The 24,021-nt window shown below is 40.9% G+C and overlaps 1 protein-coding gene across 1 annotated transcript in view; it reads right to left on the bottom strand.

Moving 5' to 3' along the window:
• Nucleotides 1-24,021, bottom strand: part of LOC145999936 (dymeclin) — a 75,409-nt gene that overhangs the window by 32,447 nt on the left and 18,941 nt on the right. The window contains exons 2-3 of the mRNA XM_083137224.1: nucleotides 20,796-20,950; nucleotides 1,732-1,878 (exon numbers count right to left, since the gene is read on the bottom strand). Coding sequence (XP_082993350.1) covers nucleotides 1,732-1,878; nucleotides 20,796-20,935 — 287 coding nt within the window. The 5' untranslated portion in view covers nucleotides 20,936-20,950. The remainder of the gene's footprint in view (nucleotides 1-1,731; nucleotides 1,879-20,795; nucleotides 20,951-24,021) is intronic.

Here is a 24,021-nt window from a genome sequence, read left to right as displayed (position 1 = left end):
TCTGTTCTTGATAATTTGAAAATGTAATATCTGTAGGCACAATACTTACACTACATAGCATTCGAGACTAAAGCTACATTTCTACTTATTACTGTAATTTGAAATTGTTTATACCCATTTATGACCCAGGAAATCTCTTGACGCACACCTTTCTCCCATCCCTCTTTCACTTTTCCTCAATATTTTCATCTCACTATTTTTTATCACTCTTCTGCCTTACTATGTAAGTCATGACAATGAAAATTACTCACGATTTGAACCTGGAACCTTTGACTTCTACTAACATCTCTCCAAAGAGAATGTTCCCCCCAGTGTGTTAAAGTATCATGGATTACTATAATATTAGTGAATGAAAGTATGATACATTTGGCTTTGTTTGAAAATATGAAACACCTGATCGCTCTAGCAAAACTACAAATATGTGAAAAAAATCACTGCATAAACAATAATTATATTTAATATTCCTACACCTTTCCATCTTTTCAAGGACAGTGAGCATCCAATCTTTTTCCAATACCACACATATACACCTTACCTCCTCTTTGTAATCCTATAGCTAATGAAGCTGCCATTTGGCAACAAGTGTAGAACATTTAGGTACCAAATCTGACAACTTAGTTACTACGTGTTACAGTACCATTAAAGTCAGATACCAGAACTAGTGTTTACAAGAAATATACATTTCTGCACTTTCTAGAATAGACCACAAGGGAAAAAAATAATGCAATCTGAATCTGGATCTTTTTATTATTATTTGGTTTATTTAACTTGCTTTTAATTTGAATCACAATACATATAATATGTTTAACTTAAATTTAATTAAACTGTTATTTTATTTCTGAATTGAAATTTGTCTTGTAAGCTGAAACCTTTTAGTCAGGATAAAATTTTGAAAACTATTTCTACAGGGTGTCATATGTCTCCATACAAATGGTGAAAACTGTGACTAATGTTTATTTTTCCTTTTCAGGCAGGTGAACCAATGAAAACGAGATGCCACTAACGAACGAAGAACAGATTGACACCATTCTGTTGGCTGGGAGTGTACCACCAGTCATGTAGCACGTACATTCAATGCAACCCACAGAACACAGATAACCCATGACACCGTGGAACATGCGTTGTTACCCTCCTTTCATCTGTTGCTGTCTTTGATCTTTCAGGCCTGCTTTCGTTGGCGACGGAACCTGTCCTTCTGAATTTCTTGATAAGTTTGGCCACAGTGTCATGGGTTATCTGCGTTCTGTGGGTTGCATTGAATGTACATGCTACATGATAGGTGGTACCACTCCCAGCCAACAGAATGATGTCAATCCATTCTTCCTTCGTTAGTGGCATCTCTTTTTCATTGGTTCACCTGCCTGAAAAGGAAAAATAAACGTTAGTCACAGTTTTCACCATTTGTATGGAGACTTATGACTCACCCTGTATTTATTTTTCTTGGTCATGTAAATTCACTTTTTCTTCCTTGTCATGAATATTAAGTATTCTTCTACACTCAACCCCACAATTAACCAGTGAAGTTAAAAATTGACTGGTCAAAGAATGTGATCCAAAGAAGAAATACTGACTACTGTAATTGAATTTGAGCAATTTGTGTTTTTAAAACATAAAATTCTAAATAGTTTGTCAGTGTGCACTGGGAATTTAGAAAGGCAATAGTTATATCTATATTAATTATGCTAGCAACTATAACACAAAGTGTGAGTAATGAAAATAATATACACTTACTTTTCGGTCTGTGCCGAGATCCTAAGCTCAGCAGCACGTGTAAGGAAGACATGTAGCAATGCCCCTACATTGCCAGTATGGAGATTATTTACTAACAGACTCTGGAACACAGATTGAACATTTTCATCCAATAAGCGATATCCATCACTGTAAGATAAATAGAATTAATTAACAGCAAATAGGTTACACACTTCAATTAATAATTATCTCATAACATAACCCATGGCACAAAAGCCTGCGAGGGCCAAAGGCAGCAGATCATCCAACCAGTGTGGTCAGCAGGACGAACCCCCAGTCGTCGTCGTAGGTTTCCATGACCAGGTTACGCTACTCATTTGTAGCTCCCGGATTTCCTCACGATGGTGGGGGAGCCATCGGTTCCATACACAGGCCAAAATCTCAGGAGAAAAGTTGTTCCACTCCCCTACCCCCACAGGAGACTCAAATCTGCACGCTTCCTGTAGCCTGAGCCCAAAGCATGATGCCTTAGACTGCATGGCCATGGTGCGGGACTAATAATTATCTAATGAAACTGAAATTTCAAATTATGAAAACATCTGTGAAAATACTTTAGATTAGTTAACTGCTATTGCAGATATTTTGTTTATTTATTTATTTGAAAAGTCCTGAATACAGAAAAATCCATTTTACATCAGGATATCAACCGGAAAAGAAATAAACAAAATAATAAGATGGACAAATACACACACACATACATAACAGTTGGGCTGAAAAGTTCGTAGGCTGACTCATAGATGGCGTTACTAGAATTAAATCCATGTGATTTTTACTTAGTACTAACCTTCAAAAGATACGTGTATAATTTCACAGCTGCCGGATAATTAGTTCGTGAGATATAGCATTGTGAGTGAAGCAGCTTTTGTTATTGTGAAAAAATGGATAAAAAAGAATTTCGTGTGTTAATAAAGCATTGCTTTTTGGCGAAAAAAATTACTGTTGAAGCCAAGGCTTGGCTTGATAAACATTATTCGGACTCTGCACCAGGAAAATCAACCGTTGAGAAGTTATTTGCTAAATTTAAACGAGGGGAAATGAGCATCGAAGACGATGCACGCAGTGGACGCCCCAAAGAGGCTGTTACCGACGAAAACATCAAAAAAGTCCACAAAATAATTTTAAATGATCGTAAAGTGAAGTTGATCGAGATAGCTGAGATTATTACATAGCGTTGTTGGAGCGTTTAAAGGATGAAATCACGAAAAAACGGCCCCATTTGAAGAGGCTGTTACCGACGAAAACATCAAAAAAGTCCACAAAATAATTTTAAATGATCGTAAAGTGAAGTTGATCGAGATAGCTGAGATTATTACATAGCGTTGTTGGAGCGTTTAAAGGATGAAATCACGAAAAAACGGCCCCATTTGAAGAAGAAAAAAGTGCTGTTTCATCAAGACAATTCACCGTGTCACAAATCAATGAAAACGATGGCAAAATTATATGAATTAGACTACGAATTGCTTCCCCATCCACCATATTCTCCAGATCTGGCCCCCAGTGACTTTTTCCTGTTTGCAGACCTTAAAAGAATGCTCCCTGGAGAGAAATTTAGCACTGATGAAGAGGTAATCGCTGAAACTGAGGCCTATTTTGAGGCTAAAGAGAAATCGTACTATAAAAATGGCATCGAAAAATTGTATGACCGCTATAATCGTTGTATCGCCCTCGAAGGCAACTATATTGAATAATAAAATCGAAATTTGTCAAAAAAATATTTTTTACTATGCTAGCCTACGAATTTTTCAGCCCAACTGTTATATAACAAGAATAATAACAACTCGGGCAAAAATTATATTATTTACACTTCAGCTGCTTTATGCATGCCATTCTGTAAGTCTGCTTTGATAAATGGAAGTCCGGAGCGTTTCTTAGCGAGTTGTAAGTGGTTTGTAGCCTATAGAGAAGAGCCTTGAAGATTTAATGTAAAAGAAGTTGTTGCATTTACTGTTGGGACGTGAGATTCTGATATTAAGAAGTGGCAAGAGTTCGCTGGTGAAAAGTTGTCCACTAATGATTCTGAAGATTAGTGTTAAATCTGAGAGTTGAGGGCGAAGAGAAAGATCATGCATTTGTAGAGTGATAGAATTTCTTGTTTGGAGAAGTTTGCAAGGGTTGGGCATTTGTGTTTGACTATTCTGACGAAGATACTTACTACTTTGTTTGTTTTCTTTAAATTGCTTTCACATGCCATTGACCAAATACAGGAGCCATATTCAAGAATAGGAACAACACACATTGTAAAGTAGGTTTTGAGGACAGAAACGTGTTTTATGTCTGTAAATCTGTAAATTAGTCCAAGTGTTTTTATAGCTTTCGAAGTTATGTAGTCTATGTGATGGTTGAAAGTCAGTTTGCTATCAAAAATGACACCAAGATCCTTGTGCTGTCGTACAAACAGAATAACCTGGTTGCATAACTTGTAGGATGGTGCTGTGCTATTGGATTTTAGGGTAAACCTCATGACAACAGATTTTTCCGGACTTAATTTCAGATTCCAGTCTAGACACCAGCGTTCAATGTGTTTGAGATTGTCTTGGATATAGCATGTGTCCTGAAATGAGGTAATGTTTCGAAATAATTTGCAGTCATCAGCATACAATAATATTGAACATTCGGAAGAAATATATTCGTGAATGTCATCCATGAAGAGAGGGAAACACAGGGGCCCCAGAGAACTTCCTTCCGGCACAGCGGAAAATACAGGAAGCCACGACGAAGAGCAACCAGATATGATAACCTTTTGCTTTCTATTGTGCAAGTAAGATGAAAGTAGTTTCAGAAGAGCTCCGTGAATATTGAATCTATTCGATAATTTGTGGATGAGTTGCGTGTGAAAGATAGAGTCTAAGTTTTTGGAAAAGTCTAAGTATACGACATCCATGTCTTGCTTGGCATTCAGGCAATTGACCGCTTTGGTAAGCAAGTAAGCAAGGTTTGTGTCACAGGAAGCATGAGAGCGAAATCAGTGTAGAGTGGGAGAGAGGAACGGAGAAACATGTGCAAGGATACAATTAGAAATGATTTTTTCGGCTAGCAGTGCAAGTGCAGGAAGTAACATGAGCTTTGTTTCCGTGTTTGAGAATAGGAACTATATTTGCTTGCTTCCATGTACGAGGAAACACACCTTCGGAGAAGCTTTTATTAAATTTGATTGATTGATTGATTGATTTAGTTTATTTTACTTCGCGTTTTGTGCCTCTTGGCTAATTTGCGAAGATGGGGATGAGTGATGAAATGATGAAATTGATGAATGGACATTCACAAACAACCAAGCCCGACCGGGATTCGAACCCGGGACCCTTGGCGTCGCAGCGCGATGTGCTAACCACTCGGCCACAGGGTCGGGCAAAGCTTTTATTAAAGATTGTGCTTATTGGTTTGGATAGAATATGGGCTAAATGTTTCAGAAATATCGCAGGAATATCGTTAGGAGTGGTAGCTTTGGAACTTGAAACAGATTTAATGATTCTTGGACTTCATTGCAATTACTTGAGATTTGAGAGAGTGTGTAAGGAATAATGGATCTGACTTCCGGTAGTGTGGCAGCAGCATTCTTTGTAAAGTTACTATGAAAGTAAGAGTTAAAAAGCGATGGACTCTCATCCTTTGTAGCAGACTTACCATTCCAGGAGACTTGAAGGGGAATACGGTCATGTTGCCGGCGTGAGTTAATTAGCATCCAGAATGTTTTAGGGTTTTTAGCAGCACTTTCTGTTACACTTTGAATATAATTATTATAGTCCCTTTGAATTAAGTTTTTGCTATGCTTCCTTAAGTAAGTAAAGTGTTCAGTGTATGAACGTTCGGAATTTGTTTCCACAGGATCCATGCATTTTTTTTTTATTCTTCAGCGTAAGCTTAGTCTCTTCAGTATACCACACAGGGAATCGGGATGTTCTTGTTTTCCTTAGAGGCACGTGATCTTTAATTACAGCATGCACACTGTCCACGAGGAACTCCACTGCTTCTTCCGTGGGGAGGGGGTCCCTCATTGTCCCAGGAATGAGGTTGGTGAAACTAGAAAGTTGCTCCAGTTGACTTTTTTCCAGTTGTAGACTGGTCTGGAGGAGGGAGAGGGCCTGGGGGCTTTTCCAGGGACTTGGAATTCGGCATGCACGGGGGTGTGATCCGAGGCGATGAATTGCTCACCGGGAGTGGCCTTGACCTTTGTATGCGAGGACAGCAACAGGTCGAGAGTTTCTGTGCATCTTGTGGGGAAATCTACAAATTATTGAAGTCCGATCGCCTTGATGTAATGGTCGAGAAACCACCTGTCATCATTGTCTGTGCAGAGGCCAGAGTTCGATGATGACCATTTTATATGAAGGTTAAAATCACCTATAAGAATAATGTCCGTTTCCTTTATAGCATTTAGCACAGAGAACAATAATGTTGACAAGGTTGCAGTCCCAGATTTAGGGGGTTTATAAAAGCAGCCGATTAAAAGTTTATTTGTGCCTATATTTACCCAAGTCCATATTAACTCGCATGACATTTCCAGATCCAGACGTCTGATGCAGGGCCACTTGTTGTTTACGAGTAACATACAAGGCACATCCAGAAAGTAAGTTCCGTTTGGTAATAAAATTAAATTGTGTACAGATACAGAAAAGTTATTCATTGCACAAAATTCTACAACTCTTAAACTACTTTTCCACATAACTGCCGAAATTTTGCAGGCATTTGTCATAGCGTGGCACAAGTTTTTGTATACCTTCTTCATAGAAATTTGCCGCCTGTGTCTTCAACCAGTTGGAAACAGTTTCTTTCAGCTCGTCGTCATTGTTGAAGTGTTGACCGCCAAGGAAAGACTTGAGATGTAAGAACAGATGAAAGTCGCTAGGAGCGAGGTCAGGGCTGTACGGAGGATGGTCAAACACGTCCCAGCCAAATCCCTGTAGGAGGTTTTTCGTCACATTTGCAGTGTGTGGTCATGCGTTGTCGTGAAGAAAAACAACACCTTTTGACAGCAATCCTCGGCGCTTATTCTGTATTGTGCGGCGCAATTTCCGAAGTGTCTCGCAATAAGCATCTGCTGTGATTGTTTGACCACGCGGTAAGAAATCAATGAGTAAGATGCCTTTCCAGTCGCGTGAACCAGTTCTTCTGTAACCAAAGATGGACGCCCACTTCGTTCTTCATCGTGCACATCACTACGTCCTTCATTAAACTGTCGGACCCATCTTCTCACCATTGAATCACTCATCGCATTTGGTCCGTAAACATCGCAAATTTGCCGATAAATTTCACTTGGTTTCACTTTCCTCGCATTCAGAAAACGAATCACAGATCTGATTTCATAAGCGGCGGGATTTTCAATCAACACTGACATTGTAAAGAAGCACAACAAAGCGTACGTGACTGACAGCGATCTCCAAATGGCTCACGTTTCTTCTCCTTGATACAGAGCGTCTACCGCGCATGTGCGGAACTGCGATCGCAGCACTGCAGCGGAGATAAATTGAAAAGGAACTTACTTTCTGGACGTGCCTTGTAACTCCGCCTCCACGTAAACCTCTATCATTACGGAATACCTGAAATTCCATCAGGGGTATTTCATTATCGCCGATATTTCACTGAACCATACTTCACTGAAACCAATCACATCGTCCTCGTTAAACACTCTAAAGAACATTTGTAGAGTTGATATCTTTTAGTTAGGCTTTGCACATTTTGATAGTATATTTTCAAACCAGACTCATCACGGGAAGCCACCTGGGGACCAGGGTTGACATGAATGTCGCCTGCTAGCAGAAGGGTGAACGCAGACATGAAGAGGCTGTGCTGGGCCGAACCATGTGGCTGACGGGAAGCGTTGTTCTTGCGGCTTCCTGAAACTGTCCAAACAAGGCTCCGATCCGAACCCAAGGCCGAGAAAGAAAATCGCCTGTAACTAAACGACCAGTCCTCCACACACTTGTAATTATCCGGCATTTCATGTCTCGCAATACTACGAATCAACGTGGCCGCGGTGGCTCAGTTGGTACGGTGTCTGACTACCATGCTAAAGGTCCCGGGTTCGATCCCCGGGCAGTTCAAATCCGGGAAGTTTTCTAATGATGGAAGCAGCCCCAGCGCCCACCCAGCGTCGAATAACATGGGTAACTGGGGGAAACCCTTGGGGGTAAAGGTGGTCAGGGTCATGATGCTGATCACATCACCCACACTCACGACCGGATCAAGAAAGTGTGGGGCGTTACACCCACACCGCCTATACGCCTTCATGGCATGGTGCTAAGCACATGGGAGCACTTTACCTTTTTTTACCACGTCACGAATAACACAAACACAATAGCACAGAAACAACCCGAAAACATTTTAAATTTTGGAGCACTAAATGGGCGTACATCAGGCTTCGGCGCCATATGGCACAATACACCATTCCCAGACAAGTATTTAATAAAAAAGAAGACATTCATAGATATTTGGCATTACCACATAGATCTGTGGTGCAGTCAAGGAGTTATTAAAATTTGATCACACTTGGACTAGGCTGTTAAGTACTAACATGTTATCTAATACAAAAAATAGTAATGGTCATGCAGTGAAAGCCTGATTTTACATTTTCCACTCTAAACATTTTACATCTCTGCTCCCAATGAAACATTTTCCTGCATTTTAAGTTCTATTAGCCACATTCCTCTAAAAAATGTACAATGAAGGTTTCTCTGTGTATTTATAAATTTTTAGGACAAAGTCTATAGAATTTTGTAATATCATCACTGCAGATGTCAACTTTAAGAGTATATATTGTAGAGATATGGAGACTATTAAACCGAGAAAACCCAGTCATGGCAATATTCACGCTTGTTTATTTCCTGGAATTGTCCGACCAGCGGGCGATCCCAAGAATGCGCTAACTTAGTAACTTCCGTTAAACAAGGAACTGAAAGGCAAACGCGTGGATCTAAACAAGATCTAGCGCATTCGAAAGTTTTAACAACCTTTCGAAGTCTAAGATTATAAAAGGGAGCTCACTCCCTGAGCTCGCTCTCAATTGAACTACGCTTATCATCGACGCTCTTCTTTTGGATTTTGACGCTCATTCGACACTCACATGGATAGTTAGTATCTGATTACATTTTACTCTACAACACATTAACACTACAGAACTACGACGACGGAACACGGAGTTACGGCTGCCTAGCATGCAACGAGTCGCACGGGATTGCTCGGTTTGGTGAGCCAAGGGTCGCAGGATAGAACCTTGGCACCTGTCACAATTCGGTCTGCAAGAAGCATCTGGACAAGAACATCACACATCTACCAGGTATGAACAAGCGTAAATAACCTTTACATTCACATTCCATATCTCTACCCTCTTAATCGGAGCAGGTTCAGCCAACAGATACAATTAAGCTCTACCTAAATGTATAATTGAAACTTCCCTGTGACCTCAGATCCCAGGTAAAACGGGATTACAACATGGTGGAGGTGCTTCAGGCCCTTTTTGCAATCGAGTACCCTTCTGTACGAATTGCTTTAAATTAAATTAGTCTCCCCCCACACTTTAGGAGCATTTTTGAAAATACATTTTTAGTAATTCCAATTCATACTCCCACAGTACGCTTAAGATGAGTCAGACCCAGTGACAATTTTGTATATTACTATATGGAACACAACCCCTCTTTTTCTTCCCCCCCCCCACAAAATCTAGTTCTTCTGCATAACATTCACTCTGGACGTATTTGAGCATAATTCACACAGGAAAGAGAACACTTGCTTATATTTATTTGACAAGCGATATATTGACGACATAAATAACTGCATACCCACACTTTCATTTGTTCTTTGGTCAGCACGACGAACTTTAGTCTATGAATACGTCCCAGATAGCATTACACGAACACCTAGATTAATCCCTCGACCAAATCATAGAGTTAGCTACTGCAATCACGGCAAACCCAATAAATTCACGACCTTTATCTTCAGTCCCTCCTCTCCGCTAACACGGTTAAGGTCTGCTAATAGAAACTACCCTCAATTTGTCCTAGGACTAGAAACTCCCAACAAAAACTGACCTCAGCCCTTAGCAAGCACTCCAGCTGACGTTCCTACTCCCTCTAACAATACTAATAGCCCTGATAACGTTACTGTAGAAATTTCCACCACTAACATGGCCACCCCAATTCCAACTGTGTTATACCCGGCGCCATTTAGCGGGAATGACCCAAAAGACATTGACCCATTTTTCCTCAAGTTTCAAAATGTAGCACACGCCGCGGGATGGTCGGAAGCTAAGCGTAAAGAGATGTTGCCTTTATTTTTGACTGACACGACTATAACCTATTTTCATGACAAACAGAAACGACCTACCTTTGTAGACCTGACATACACCCATATCAAAAATGAGCTAAGTACTTTATTTAGAGGCTCGTACCTATCAGCGGATCCCGTTCAGATCATTCTAGCCAGGAAGCAAATGATTACAGAACCAATTCATACCTATGTTATTGCTAAGAAAGCATTAGTCCAGCAATACTTCCCGAACGGCACTGAAGAACAAACTCTATCTTATATAATCACGGGACTGCGAGCCAAATACATTGGCTGTTTAACTAATAAGCACTTTGCCAAAACAGAGGAATTAATTGCCCACCTACAAAATTTCGAACGCCAGCAATTATTGATTAATTCCCGTATGATGGAGGAGAAGTTTGAAATTGACCAGGCAATAGCACAAACAAGCTTGCAGCACCAGACATTGACCCAGATGCCACTTCACAGCTGTTCTCATGCACAGGTCTACTCCCCCCTCCCAAGTAATCCACCGAACCCGAATCAGCAGTTTGTACCATATAACCAGAGTCAATCCTTTCTCCCATCCCCTGCTCATCAAGTCCAAAGTCTGCAATCAAATCCCGCTCCCGTCAATAACTCCCACGCAATGTATCAAGGAATGTATCATGTACCGAGTTCTGACGTTGCTCCCTGCACGGCGCCACCAGCTGTAGCCACTATGGAACACGCTCAAAGTGCTACCTCTAGTGATGAGATAAATAAACTTTCGTCACAAATGTCGAACATAGCCCTCTATTCACAGGAACTAATGAACACAGCCTCTCTTTTTAATTTCTGCTCAAATGTTCTGGAATTTGCGAAAAAGGCTAATCAGGACACACAGAACAGAGGGAATAGAGCTCATAACAAGGGGAATAATAACTACCCTTCCTACAGGGGTAATAATAGAGCTAATCATAGAGGAAACTTTAGATCAAACTCTAGAGGCCAATTCAGAGGTAATAGTAATAATAGGTTTCAACGTCGAGATCAGACTCGAAATATGGGTAATCGCGACGATGCAAATACATCGGCCTGTACGTTATGTGGTCGCTATAATCACGTGAGCGATAAATGCTTTTACAAGCCACAAAGAGACAGTAGTTTAAACTAAAATCATCTTCGACTTGCAGGAACGAAATCGAAGATAATAGTAGATTAGACAAAGTTCCTATCATTGAGAGAAATGGCCTATATTTTATCAATAGTAGCTTACAAGGGAAAGAAGTAGATTTACTTATTGACGTGGGTTCCCAAATATCAATTTATCCCTCCCACCTCCTTCCTTCTGAAAGAAAAACTTACAACGTGAAGTCCACAATCCAAGGTGTGTCCGGATCAAAACTGAGTGTGTCTGAAATTGTAGTTCTTCCTATCATAATTGGAAAGCATAAATATTCGCACCCGTTTAGAATTGTAGATTTAACAAATGTCCCTCCCCATTTAGGAAATGATTTTTTGCGAAAGCAGAGGTGCGAAATGTCGTTAAAAGACAACACAATAACTCTTCATCATTTAGGACGTACTCCAAATTATAGTATTTTGAGGTCAAAGTACAAGACTCACCAGGTGTCACATGACATATTCAACCAAATTGAAAATGTAAATGTGTATGAGGGAAAAGCTACCCTTTCAAACACAATTCAGTTAAGTCCACGATCAAAAACTTATATCAATTTGAACATTACCACTACGACACCTAATACCCATAAGCCTGTACTTTTTACCCCATCTGCTTCCCTTATGACCCAGCATGCAGTAGTCCTTCCCAATGCTACAGTAAACCCTCAGTCACCTGTCATTCACATACACAACCCTACGGAAACCACAATCACTTTGGAAAGTGACACAATATTAGGTGAAATATCGACCTGTGAAATTTTAAGTGACGTTACTTCCGTTTGGGAAAATAAAAGCGAAGATGTTGCATTTTCATACTCTTGTAATGAAAATAGCACAGTAAAACATCAAATAAGTGAAAGTCAACAGAAATTTGACCCCTCCCTCATCACAGTTAACCCTGATATTCCTCGAGAAGAAAGAGAAAAAATCCTAAAGCTCGCATACACGTATGCAGATATTTTTCTCTGGACAGGGGATAAATTAACTAAAACTAATGTTTTGGAATATGACATCAAGCTGACAGATGACACCCCAGTGTATGCCAAGACCTACCCTATACCCTTTCATAACAGAGAGCCTATGAAACAGGAAATTCAGAAATTATTAGACCAAGGTGTTATAGAGCGCTGTGAAGGGAGTCCCTATCGACACCCAGTCCTATTAGTCAAGAAACCCAATGGGACTTATCGTTTTATTTCTGACCTTCGTGACTTAAACAAAGTAATCGCTCCGATTTCATTGCAATCCCCAGACATAAAAACCATCATGACAGAGATGGCTGGTAAGAAATACTACTCAATTTTGGACATGTCTAGTGCATTCTTTCAGGTTCCATTAACAGAGCGTTCTCAGGACATTACCGCCTTTTCCATTAACAATCTTGGTAGTTTTAGATATGCTAGGTTATGCCAGGGATTGAAAACATCCCCCGGTGTAATGAACCACGTAAGCGAACTTGCCCTTAGTGGAATAGACAGTTCAGAACTTTCTGTTTACACTGATGACATTATTATTTACAGTTCAAATCTCCCACACATGATTAACATACTGGATAGTGTGTTTCAAAAGTTACGAAAAGCATCCCTTAAATTATCACCCTCTAAGTGTAGGCTAGCTTTTACCGAAGTAAAAGTCCTCGGTAACTTGGTATCTCAAAAGGGAATTAAAATTTCAGAACATATTCTGAAAGCCATTTTGGAATATCCCACCCCTACCACCAAACGCAAGCTTCGTAGTTTTCTAGGACTTGTAAATTTCATTCGACGATTTGTGCAAGGATTTGCAGGACCCACAGAATGTTTATTCAAGCTTCTCAAAAAGAATGTCAAGTTTCAATGGACTGATGAACACCAGAAAAGTTTCGAAACACTGAAAAAATGATCACTTCCGCCCCTATGACCCTAAGCGCCCCTCATATGTATACATTGATGCAAGCGGAGTTGGGATCGGCGGAGTGTTGTTACAGTCTGATGAAGAAGGAAATTTACATCCTTGTGCTTATTGTTCACGAGCCTTAACAGAAACAGAGAAAAAAGCTGACACATTTTCCCTCGAAATTGCAGGTGCATATTATGTTTTGAAAACTTTCAAATTTTTCCTTATGAATCAACATTTTGTGGTTCTCACAGACAACAAGGCCTTATCCTATCTTCGTTCAACTAAACACCATAGTTCTATTCTAGGAAGAAGAGCTCTTTATTTTCAGAATTTTGATTTCGAAATAAGGCATGTCAGCGCCAGTAAAAATGAACTTGCGGATGCACTTTCCCGTGCAAGCTTACCGCTAGAAAAGACTAATCCTGACAAGAAAGATGATGATGATGCACTATTCTTTCATCAAGTATTTCATGCACAAGCAGCAGATTTTGATATCAGTTCAGAACAACGTAAAGACCCCTATTTAAGAGACATTATTGACGTTTTAGAAAACAAAGATAAAGCTAGTAATCCTAAACTAGAAAAACTTTCGTATTCTTATGTACTCAAAAATGGAGTCTTATACAGGACTAATAAAATCAAAACTGGTTATCGGGATAGACTTTGTATTCCCCATGCATTAAGAAATCAAGTTTTCGATCTTATTCATGTACACAAAATGAATGGAAGTCACCAAGGTGCACAAAAGTCATATAATTTAATGCTTATGCGCTACTTTTTCCCTAATATGAAGAAATTTGTGTACGATAAGGTTCGACATTGCATCCCTTGCCGGATCTCAAAGAAACCACAAGGTTCTAAACCACATACGCTGCAAACATTTCAACCTGCCCAAATTCCTTTCCAATGAATTCATATTGACGTATGTGGACCATTAGTCTCTTCTAAAACGCACAAATACAAATATTTTCTATCAGTAGTCGATAGTTGTACAAGATACGTCATTACAGCTCCTTTGGCTAATCATGATGCACAAAACATAGCAACAGCTTTAGTTGAGAAAGTCTTTCTAGTCCATGGCCTCCCGGAAACGATCTATTTAGATCGCTCAACACCCAGTTCAAGTTTACTCTTACGGGAGTTAGCTGATATTACAGGCGTACAACTAAAATATGTAGATAATTGTGCACATTTCACGAATGGGTTAGTTGAGAGTTCATTTAGTTACTTAAAGAAAGTCATGAGAGTTTTTGTGTTAGAGAAGAAGGTTTCGTGGTGTGACTATTTAGCTAGTGCAACGTTCAGCCACAACATTACAATCCATTCTGGATCCCTCCAGAGCCCGTATTTTACTTTGTTTGGCTACAACCCAAGGATCTTAGCAGACACAGTCCTTCCTTCGAACCCCGACAATATCTCCCAGACGAACGCACAGAGACTTGAACTCCTGACATCCATACGTAAGACCGCTCACAACAACTTACATAAACATTACGAATAGCAGAAACAGTACACAGACCGCACTTCTAGGCAAATACAGTACTCACCAGGCCAACATGTATGGATTCTAGATGCCACTCCGACTCCAGGCGTGTCAAAAGCTTTTGCGTCCTCTTATAAGTATAAAGGAACTATTCTTCGCAAAGTTAACGAGAATTCCTATGAAGTCACTTTCATCGACGGAAGGAGCAAACAAAAGACCGATACTATTACTGTTTCTAGACTCAAAGCCTGCTACGACTAGTGCCATAAAAACCCCACTAACATATACGCTAACATTCATTAACACTCCACTCCGCTATCACTCTCTTTAGCCTCCTCGCTACGTACATTGCACATGCTAACATCCCATGATCCAGCATTTTCTCACGCTCATCCACCCACCCCCCTTTCTTCACATCCCGTGCTCGCACTGCACTTCTGCGTTAGAACGTACGCATTTTTATTTTTAACAAGACGAGGATTACAGAATGCTATCTCAATCTTACTTACGTGAAATTTAAAAGATTTCGTAATTCCGCGTTGCACAATTTAATGGTTCAATCCTATTAATTTCGAAGATCCACTGTCTTCATTCACAAAAGGGTACGCCGTAGATCCAAACATTCACCGGTGGAGCTCTGGTCACAGTACCATTCCTTTCTTTCTTTCGTTGGCTCTGGTTTCTGTCCTCGTTTCTCATTGGCTGTTTGGTTCTAAAATCTTGTTTGATGAGCCGTACCCTTTTGTGAATGAAGACAGTGGATCTTCGAAATTAATAGGATTGAACCATTAAATTGTGCAACGCGGAATTACGAAATCTTTTAAATTTCACGTAAGTAATTTTAAACCGCGTTTACCGCAACCACCATGAATGCTATCTTAATCGTCGGAACATTTATAATAAATCTCTTGCCTAATAATTAATTTCTACTGATATTTTAAAGTTATTTTAGAATTTGCGATTATACGCATAGTAATAGTCAGAACATATCACTTACCTGATTTGACTTATAAGTACTTAGCGCATTTATGCTTCTAACTAGCAAACATTTTTTTTCCCAATTGCTGGTACATATACGCTCAAATGAAAAAAAAAAGTACAAAGAAATAAAGAAAGAAAGAACTAAGATAGAACAAGATGAATGATTTAAAGAACAAATGAACTGCGTAGAACTTGCTGAACTATTGGCTTTCTGGCCATAGCAATTTTTTATTTACACTCAGGTGTAACGCGAATTGCTTCTTTGAAAGCTGCAATGCACTAAATATGTTAACAAAGCATATAATAAATATAGGCAAATGTTCCCACTCTCTCCTTTAATTTTATAGTTCAATTATTGATAGCATACAACATGGTATAGCTCATTTCCCATGAAATTAAAACATACTTTCTTTTTCCATGAACTTTCTATAAACATATTACTTACTCTTTTTCAATTTTTTTTTGGTTAGCAGCGAATCGAAGGTGCTTAATCCTTTGCCCACAATACACGTAAAATTCTTGCAATTATTTTTATATACGACATTTACACATATTACAGACGGAAATGTCTCGTAATCACTTAGTTCATTCTATTATCGCTGAACTCCCCTTTCTTTTCTCATTTCAGACTTCTCCCACAAGATGTCTCCCGCTCATTATGCTATTATCGCATTCTTCGTGATAGCTCTTCTCGGCATACTTATTTTATTGGTATTATTAATTATATCTTGCTGTTGTTCCCCCAAATGACGTGTCACAACATCCCAAAAACGATTAGAGAAACCTTCCATCAGTGACCCGATTGCTTTACAATCAATTTCGCATGCCCCGGAGAAAACAGTCATTCACACACCACCCCCTCTTCCCCCCCACTCCTTTCACCTCTGGTACGAAACAAATAAATACTCCAAGTCAATGTACCACCACTCTTCCGAAAGGACGTCGACTCCCGTTCCCTTAAGTGAAGCCACCTCCGGCCCCGGCCCCTATTCCGGCTAGTCCGGTTATTCCACCTATTCCACCCCCCCATTGCACCCCAGCGAACTTTCCTCATGTAAACCTGTCACTCATAAACAGGTCCCCTTAAAAACTCTGCATCATATAAGCAACAATGCCCCTTCGCCATCACTACGATCAGATATTACCTCCCCTCCCCCCCGCAATAATTCCCAAGTTTTATCTGAAAGTCCTTTTTCTGTCGACTTTATCACCCGCCATAATTTATTATAACTCTGCTCCACTACCTTTTACATTTTTCCTAATTTTTCCTTTTTTTTGTGCTTGTTTCATTCTCATCGCCATGAATGCTACCGGATGGATTCATCATGACGACCTCCTGCTTGTGCCTCCGTGAGAGAGTCCTAGGCTCATTGCAGAGAATGACGATGATCTTGTGGACTTCCAGCACCAAACGACCCAATCCTGTCTGGACCAATTGGCTGATTTTCCATCTTCCCGGCCGCGATCCAGCTGTGGAGCACTTTACTCAGGACGTCTACCGACCCGAAGCGACACCGTCAACTTGAATTCCAGACTGCCCTTCCCATGATGTCACGGCGACCTACATCAGCAAAGCCCCTCCCACTCAGAGCGTGTTGTGTTGCCCTTGTTTATCTGCCATCACGTGATACGCATTGTCGTTTTTCATCGGCTGAAAGTGTGTTCCAGTGTTCAGCCTCCATCAAATACCGTCAGGCGCGCATATTTAGTACACATATATGTCGTTTACAGCACCAAACTTTGTGACCACGGATGATGATTTATATTTTAGTGGATCTACATTTTCATGCCCTGTGTGCGATAAGAGTCTTTGTTTTGTGTTTTCTCGTCTGCTACAGACTCCACTCTGCCAATAGCGCCGTGCAGTCTACGGCGTTGCCATGGTAACATTACCTCAATGCCCCGCCCGACCGCGTGTGTGTTATTCAGTGTGTACTTTGAACTCCGCAAACAGTCAACAAAACCACCTGCGTTGTGCGGCGCTCTTTCGCTGTGTAATGACATGTGTTTTTCTGTTATCGTGTTGTCATGTTTACATCAACGCTCATTGAGTATCAAAACTATGCGATTATTTTTCTATATGCCTCAAGACTTCGTTATTGGTGCTCGTACTCTGTGAGTACACAAGAGGCTTTGACCTACAGTTTTAATTTTTTTTTTCTACGTGTTTTCATTTTTTCTCTCAACGGTGTTTTGATTATATCAATATTTTTTTTTGGTGGTGATATGAATCTTATGGTGAATGGATTGATATATTGGTTTTCTATGGATTTTGAAATTTTTAATAAGTGATAATTTTTAAATATAACCTCCTCCGGAGCTAGTCGACCATCCAAGAGTGGATCGATTAACTCAACAAGGGGAATGTAGAGATATGGAGATTATTAAACCGAGAAAACCTCGTCATGGTAATATTCACGCTTGTTTATTTCCTGGAATTGTCCGACCAGCGGGCGATCCCAAGAATGCGCTAACTTAGTAACTTCCGTTAAACAAGGAACTGAAAGGCAAACACGTGGATCTAAACAAGATCTAGCGCGTTCGAAAGGTTTAACAACCTTTTGAAGCCTAAGATTATAAAAGGGAGCTCACTCCTAGGATCTGAGGCACATCAGCTGGGACAATCTTGCATTTACGTATGGCAGCCTCATCACTGCACTGTTTAGTCTTCTGTGAATTTCACTTGGTTTTAGCCCTTCATTGAAACTGAATTACCACATGCTGTTCCAGATATACAGGGTGGCTCAATAAGTCACTTAACACCCCCCAGTACAAGGTCACTGCGGCATGGAACGTAAAAATGGTGATGACCAATCGTTGCCTGGCCAAGGGGAATCACATTGACGTCACCCGCATGGTCGGCAGCCATCTTGAAATCAACTTCAGAAATTTAAATGGGAAGGGGGTCGTGCGACATATCAAAATGGGCTGGAATTTCACCAGGAAAACAACTGTGAAATTTGTTTTCACCTAACTTTAATTGTTGCAGAGTTAACAATACCACAAAGGTATAACACATGCTCAATATGACGTACCTCTTGCGCAACACACACGTGTAATCGTCTCTCCCATAACCTTACCACATTCTGAAGAACCTCAGGAGTTATTGCAGTACAGGAATGCACAATGCGTGTGCGCAAATGGGCCACATCCCTGATTTTCGTAGCTTACATGATGGCTTTCAGGTGTCCACAGAGGTAAAAGTCCAATGGTGACTGGTCATGTGAGCATGCAGGCTATTCCACAGTCCCTCGGTGAGAAATCCAGTGGTGAGGGAATTGTTGATCCAGGTACTGACGGACTATCATCCCATAATGCGGTGGAGCACCATCTTGATGGAACCATTCAGGATAACTCCCATCCTCGGACAGTAGGGATGGTAAGATCTGCTCCCGTAGCAGAATCAAGTAGCCCTCTGCATTTAAGTTGCCCTCAATGAAAAATGGACCTACAAGTCGAAAACCCCAAGTACCACACCACACCATTAGCTTCCCGCCTCCCGTCACCTTGCTGGGATCTGTCCAATGTGGATTTTCGGGTGACCAGTACCGCAGATTTTGCTTATTCACCTCCCCCGACACATAAAAATTAGCCTCATCACTGAACAGAATCTTGCTACCGACGGCAGGGTCACGTTGCAGTTGTGCTATAGCCCACTCACAAAACTGCAAACGCCTGTCTGGATCGTCCTCACTAAGGTGCTGCTGCAGCTGTATCTTATATGGATGCCAGTGGTGGTCGGTCACGTACAAACCTTTGAATTGAACCCTTGCTGACACCGCTTTCCAGCGCCAGTCTCCGTGTGCTTCGGGTTGGCGACCTTGCAAATGATGCCAACACCGCTACAGCAGTACCGTCATCTGTGGCTGTTTTCGGACGTCCATGTCACGGCTTGTCGTCCACAGATCCAGTATCTTGAAACTTTGCCAGCAACTGGCTGACGGCCACATGTGACACCGGTTGTCTTGCAGGATTGAGGTTATTGAAGTCTGTGGCAATGTCAGGCGTACTTCTCTCCCCTGACATCAATATGATGGCAATCCGTTCCTCACGTGTTAGTGGCATTTTCGTTCAGATCAGTGAAAAAGGAAATGTGCTACTCTTGACACGATCAATTCACATCATCACACTTTTACACTTTTATGTAAAGACAAAACACAATCATAATTCCCATGTCAACCAATACTACAAGATATATACATACCGGTAAGTCAATATCCGGACAATTTCAGTGATTGGTCTAAACAATAAATACCACATAATCACATACTAATGATAATTTGAACAATAAACATTTAAGCAAAAAGGAAAGGCCGTGTCACTCTCCCATGCGGGAATCGTCCTTCAATTTAAAGCTAGGTGAAAACAAATGTCACAGTTGTTTTCCTGGTGAAATTCCAACCCATTTTGATATGTCGCACGACCCCTTCCCATTTACATTTCTGAAGTTGATTTCAAGATGGCGGACATCAAGATGGTTGCCTACCATGCGGGTGACGTCAATGTGATTCCCCCTTGGCCAGGCAACGATTGGTCATCACCATTTTTATGTTCCATGCCGCAGTGGTCTTGTACTGGGGGTGTTAAGTGACATATTGAGCCATAACTTTGTGGTATTGTTAACTCTGCAACAATTAAAGTTAGGTGAAAACAAATGTCACAGTTGTTTTCCTGGTGAAATTCTAGCCCATTTTGATACACAACTTTCTGTACCCTAACCCACTCACAACTTCATGAATAGTGGTTTTCGAACTGTCAGGAAACATCACACACAATTCTCGAATTGTCACCCGCCTATTCCCACGCACCTCTGCTTCAATACGATTGCGAAGGTCGTCAGTGATCACAGATGGCCTCCCACTTCTCTCTTCATCATGAACATCACGTTGACCTTCTGCGAAGGCCCGGCACCATTTCGCCACATTTTGACTATTCATTACGTTCCCGTACACAATTTCTCGGTGGATATCCATAGGATGCTTTCCATGTGCCTGCAAAAACCTGATCACAGCGTGCACTAAGCACTTGGCGGGATTCGGTATCGTCGCTGTCATTTCCAACGCGTGTTCCTCGCACATGACTCAGCGCAGCAGTGACGACTCACTCCCAATCCTCATCGTATGGATCACGGTTACTGCCAGTGTTGCCAACTTTGGTACACATTTTCCCCCTAACGTGCAAATGTGTTTGTATCTTTACTTTCCGGACAAGTTCAATAATAGTAGATACTTGTCTCTTACAAACTTGAACAACCGTTGTACATTATTGATACATATAAATACAAATCATGTTTTTGACCTACCTTGACACTGGTGGCACAAAGGTAAAGGAGAGAAAACGATTCCAAAAAGGATCATTTGGGGAAATTGCTTCTTTTCCTCCAAACTTCTGAAGATATTCATTCGATGCTAAATCGCTTGGGCTGCTGCTACCTGTTCCCATTATTCATTCCTTAACCTGAAAATAAATATGAAATTAATATCACCTAAATTCAGTATTAAAAAATAAAAAAGTAAAATTGTAGCATACATAAATGACGCCAATGAAGTTCAAGTTATTGTGTAATATTCCTGTATAATTACATGTCTAGATTATGTTAAACAGCTTTCATGCTCTTAGTTCTATAATTAAACTCTATGTATGCAGCTTCACCATTTGTGTGTTTCGAGTTTGATTATATACATCTTGCGTGGTTGATTAGCCTAATATTTACACACTCAGGGGTGGAAACTAGTCAAAGGGTCCAAATTACTGATTCAACTTTTAATTACAACCTTATCATTAAATTAGCATCTTAAAATTGAAACTCAGATTCTGTTAAAATACATACATATACCGTATATTATCTGCCTTCCAACATCACCTTAGTCAGTCATGGCACACCTTTTAATTGAACACCAAGCTATATTTTTTAATCTGTAAACAAAGGTGACCTGGTAACAGAGTGGTGAATAAGATAGGAAATAGGAGACAAAAACATAGGCTTCATACAGGAATATATACAGGGTGGGCACAAAGTTGCTTTCCCCAAAACAAGTAAGGAAAGAAAAGAAATAAGCGAGCATTTTCTTTGTACTAGGACTGGCACTACTATGCCTCTAGGATGGGTAACCATCTTTTTGTACGTGTCTTGTTTACTGTTTGTTGAAGACAGTTGTTTACTGAGTGAAGTTGTTATCTTGCATTGCAGGTCTCGAGATGAATCTGAACAAAGGAACGTGTTTTTGTGCTACAAGCTTGGTGGAAACACAACAAAAACACAAATGTGGTGACAGCAAAATTCAGGAGAAGATTTCCAGGTGTGGAACCACCATCACGTCAAGCCATGAGAAACCTGAACCAACGATTCAAGGCTACAGGTTCTGTGCATGATCTACAGCAAAGCGGATGACCCCGAAGTGTACGAAATGAAGAAAACACTGCACGTTGCTCAGAGTTGTGTATCCAGCTCGAAGAAGTCTACCAGAAGGTGCGCAGGGGACCTGATAATGTCACGTACCTCTGTAAGGAACATGTTAACGGATTTATAGATGAATCCTTACCGGCCAAAGCTTCTGCACGCGTTACATGAAAGTGATCTGGACCGATGTGTTGAGTTCTGTGAGTGGTGTCTCATTTGGAACGAAGCTCACAGAGACTTCTGGAAACAAATTGATAGGTTCAGAGTGAAGGACATGGTAATGTGGATTAATATACGTTGCACAAGATAAAAACCAGACGGTTAACAATTAACATATTTAATAGAAACTGGACGTTATGTCCGAAACATTCAAATACATTGAACCATGAAAAAGCAAGAATTACACAGAATACATCTGCTTATTGTTTATCTTCTTCTGGCCGTGAAGACCATAACTTGTAGCCATATCATAATACCTGGACCGTATCATCCCTCCAGGTGTTCCATTAAAAAAAATCAGGTATGCTGTTGACCGTATCGATCTGGCAGGCGGCGAATCCTGGTAGACCTTCTCGGAGATGAGTGAGGTGTGCTAGGACCTGGTCCTGGGTATCTGGCTCTGCCTGGGGTAGGTTCTGGTATTGCTCCACCGGGGTTGGCTGAATTTCTATTTGGTATTGTAACGTTGAAGTCGTCGTCATCTGCAGTGTCACGTGAAACACGTCTCTTCAACCACATGGGATGTACCACTCGTTTGATTCCATCTTCCAACATTATCTCGTAGAGGATGCTATCCCCAATTCGACGAATGACAACTCCTGGGATGTAATTTGGAGTACCGTGCCTAGGTGATGGAACCCAAACTGCTGAGTTGACGGCGAAAGTACCATATTTGCTGACTTCCTCGGCTTGAACGGAGATTCACTCGACAGAGGCACATTGTTTGGTTCCCACCAAAATCTGGGTCGGTGTTTCAAGACCGAAAGTTCGGTAGGCTTCCTTTTCCTCCCAGTCGCGTGTTCCGAAGGATGAAAAGACGGTTGGCGATCCCCATATCAAGTTCAAGCATGCTCAGATTGGGTTTGTCAGTTATAAGCTTGACAAGAGCGGTTTTGACAGTACGAACGTATCGTTCGGCTAAGCCGTTGCTAGGGCTGTGATAAGGCGGTGAAGTAACATGTTTGATGCCATTCTTAAGACAGAAGTTACGAAATTCGAGAGAAGTGAACGTTAGGCCGTTGTCGGATACGATAGTAATTGGTATCGCTAGCGTGTCGCAAGATTGCATAAGCCAGCGGATCGTTTCCTTTGTGTCCAATGTGTGTACAGGCCATACTTCTGTCCACTTGCTGAAGGGGTCTACTATCAGTAGGAACTTACGCCCTGCCAAGAAAAAGTGGTCTATATGCCATCTCTCGTTCACGTACAAAGCGAGAGGCCATGAAGAATCGGGTCCGTTGCGGACCTTAGGAGCATTAGCTCGGCATGTATTGCAGCTCGCCACAAAATCCGTAATCTCTGCTGACATGCCCGGCCACCAAAATCTGGATAGACACAACTCTTTCATACGAGTCGAACCTATGTGTCCATCGTGTAAAACTCTAAGAACTTCATTCCGTTTAACTGTGGGAATGATAAGTCTACCCGACCACATGAGCGTTCCCTGCTCGTACGTAAGGTGAGCTCTTCTTTCGAAGAAAGGTGCAAGCTTCTTCCGTTCGGTAGACGTGTCGTGTTGATCTGGCCAACCATTTACTACACAGGAGACAACTAATGAGAGCAGTGGGTCTTCTGAAGTGGCATTCTGTATTGCGTCTCAAGAAAGAGGAATTACAGCATCTTCAATGGACCCGAAATATGCATGAAGTTCTTCTTCTCCAGCTGGTATTGTGTCACGTGTTTGCGTAGGCAACCTGCTTAGCATGTCAGCTACTTATACCTTGCTGGAATGAATTATATTATATAGGTATGAAGATAAAAGTAGAGCCCATCTCATCAATCTATTGGATGAATGTTTTGAAATGGCTCGATCTGGAGAAAATATAAACTTTACAGCACGTGCGACTGTAACAATCTCGAACTTGGATCCGAGTAAAAATTTGTGAAATCGCTTGATACCGTGAACTAT

Source organism: Lepisma saccharinum, chromosome 1 (genome assembly GCF_977018435.1).
Source record: "Lepisma saccharinum chromosome 1, izLepSacc3.1, whole genome shotgun sequence".
Taxonomy (NCBI): domain Eukaryota; kingdom Metazoa; phylum Arthropoda; class Insecta; order Zygentoma; family Lepismatidae; genus Lepisma; species Lepisma saccharinum.
The sequence above is the reverse complement of the archived record's forward strand: the minus strand, read 5'-3'. Positions and strand labels throughout refer to the sequence as shown.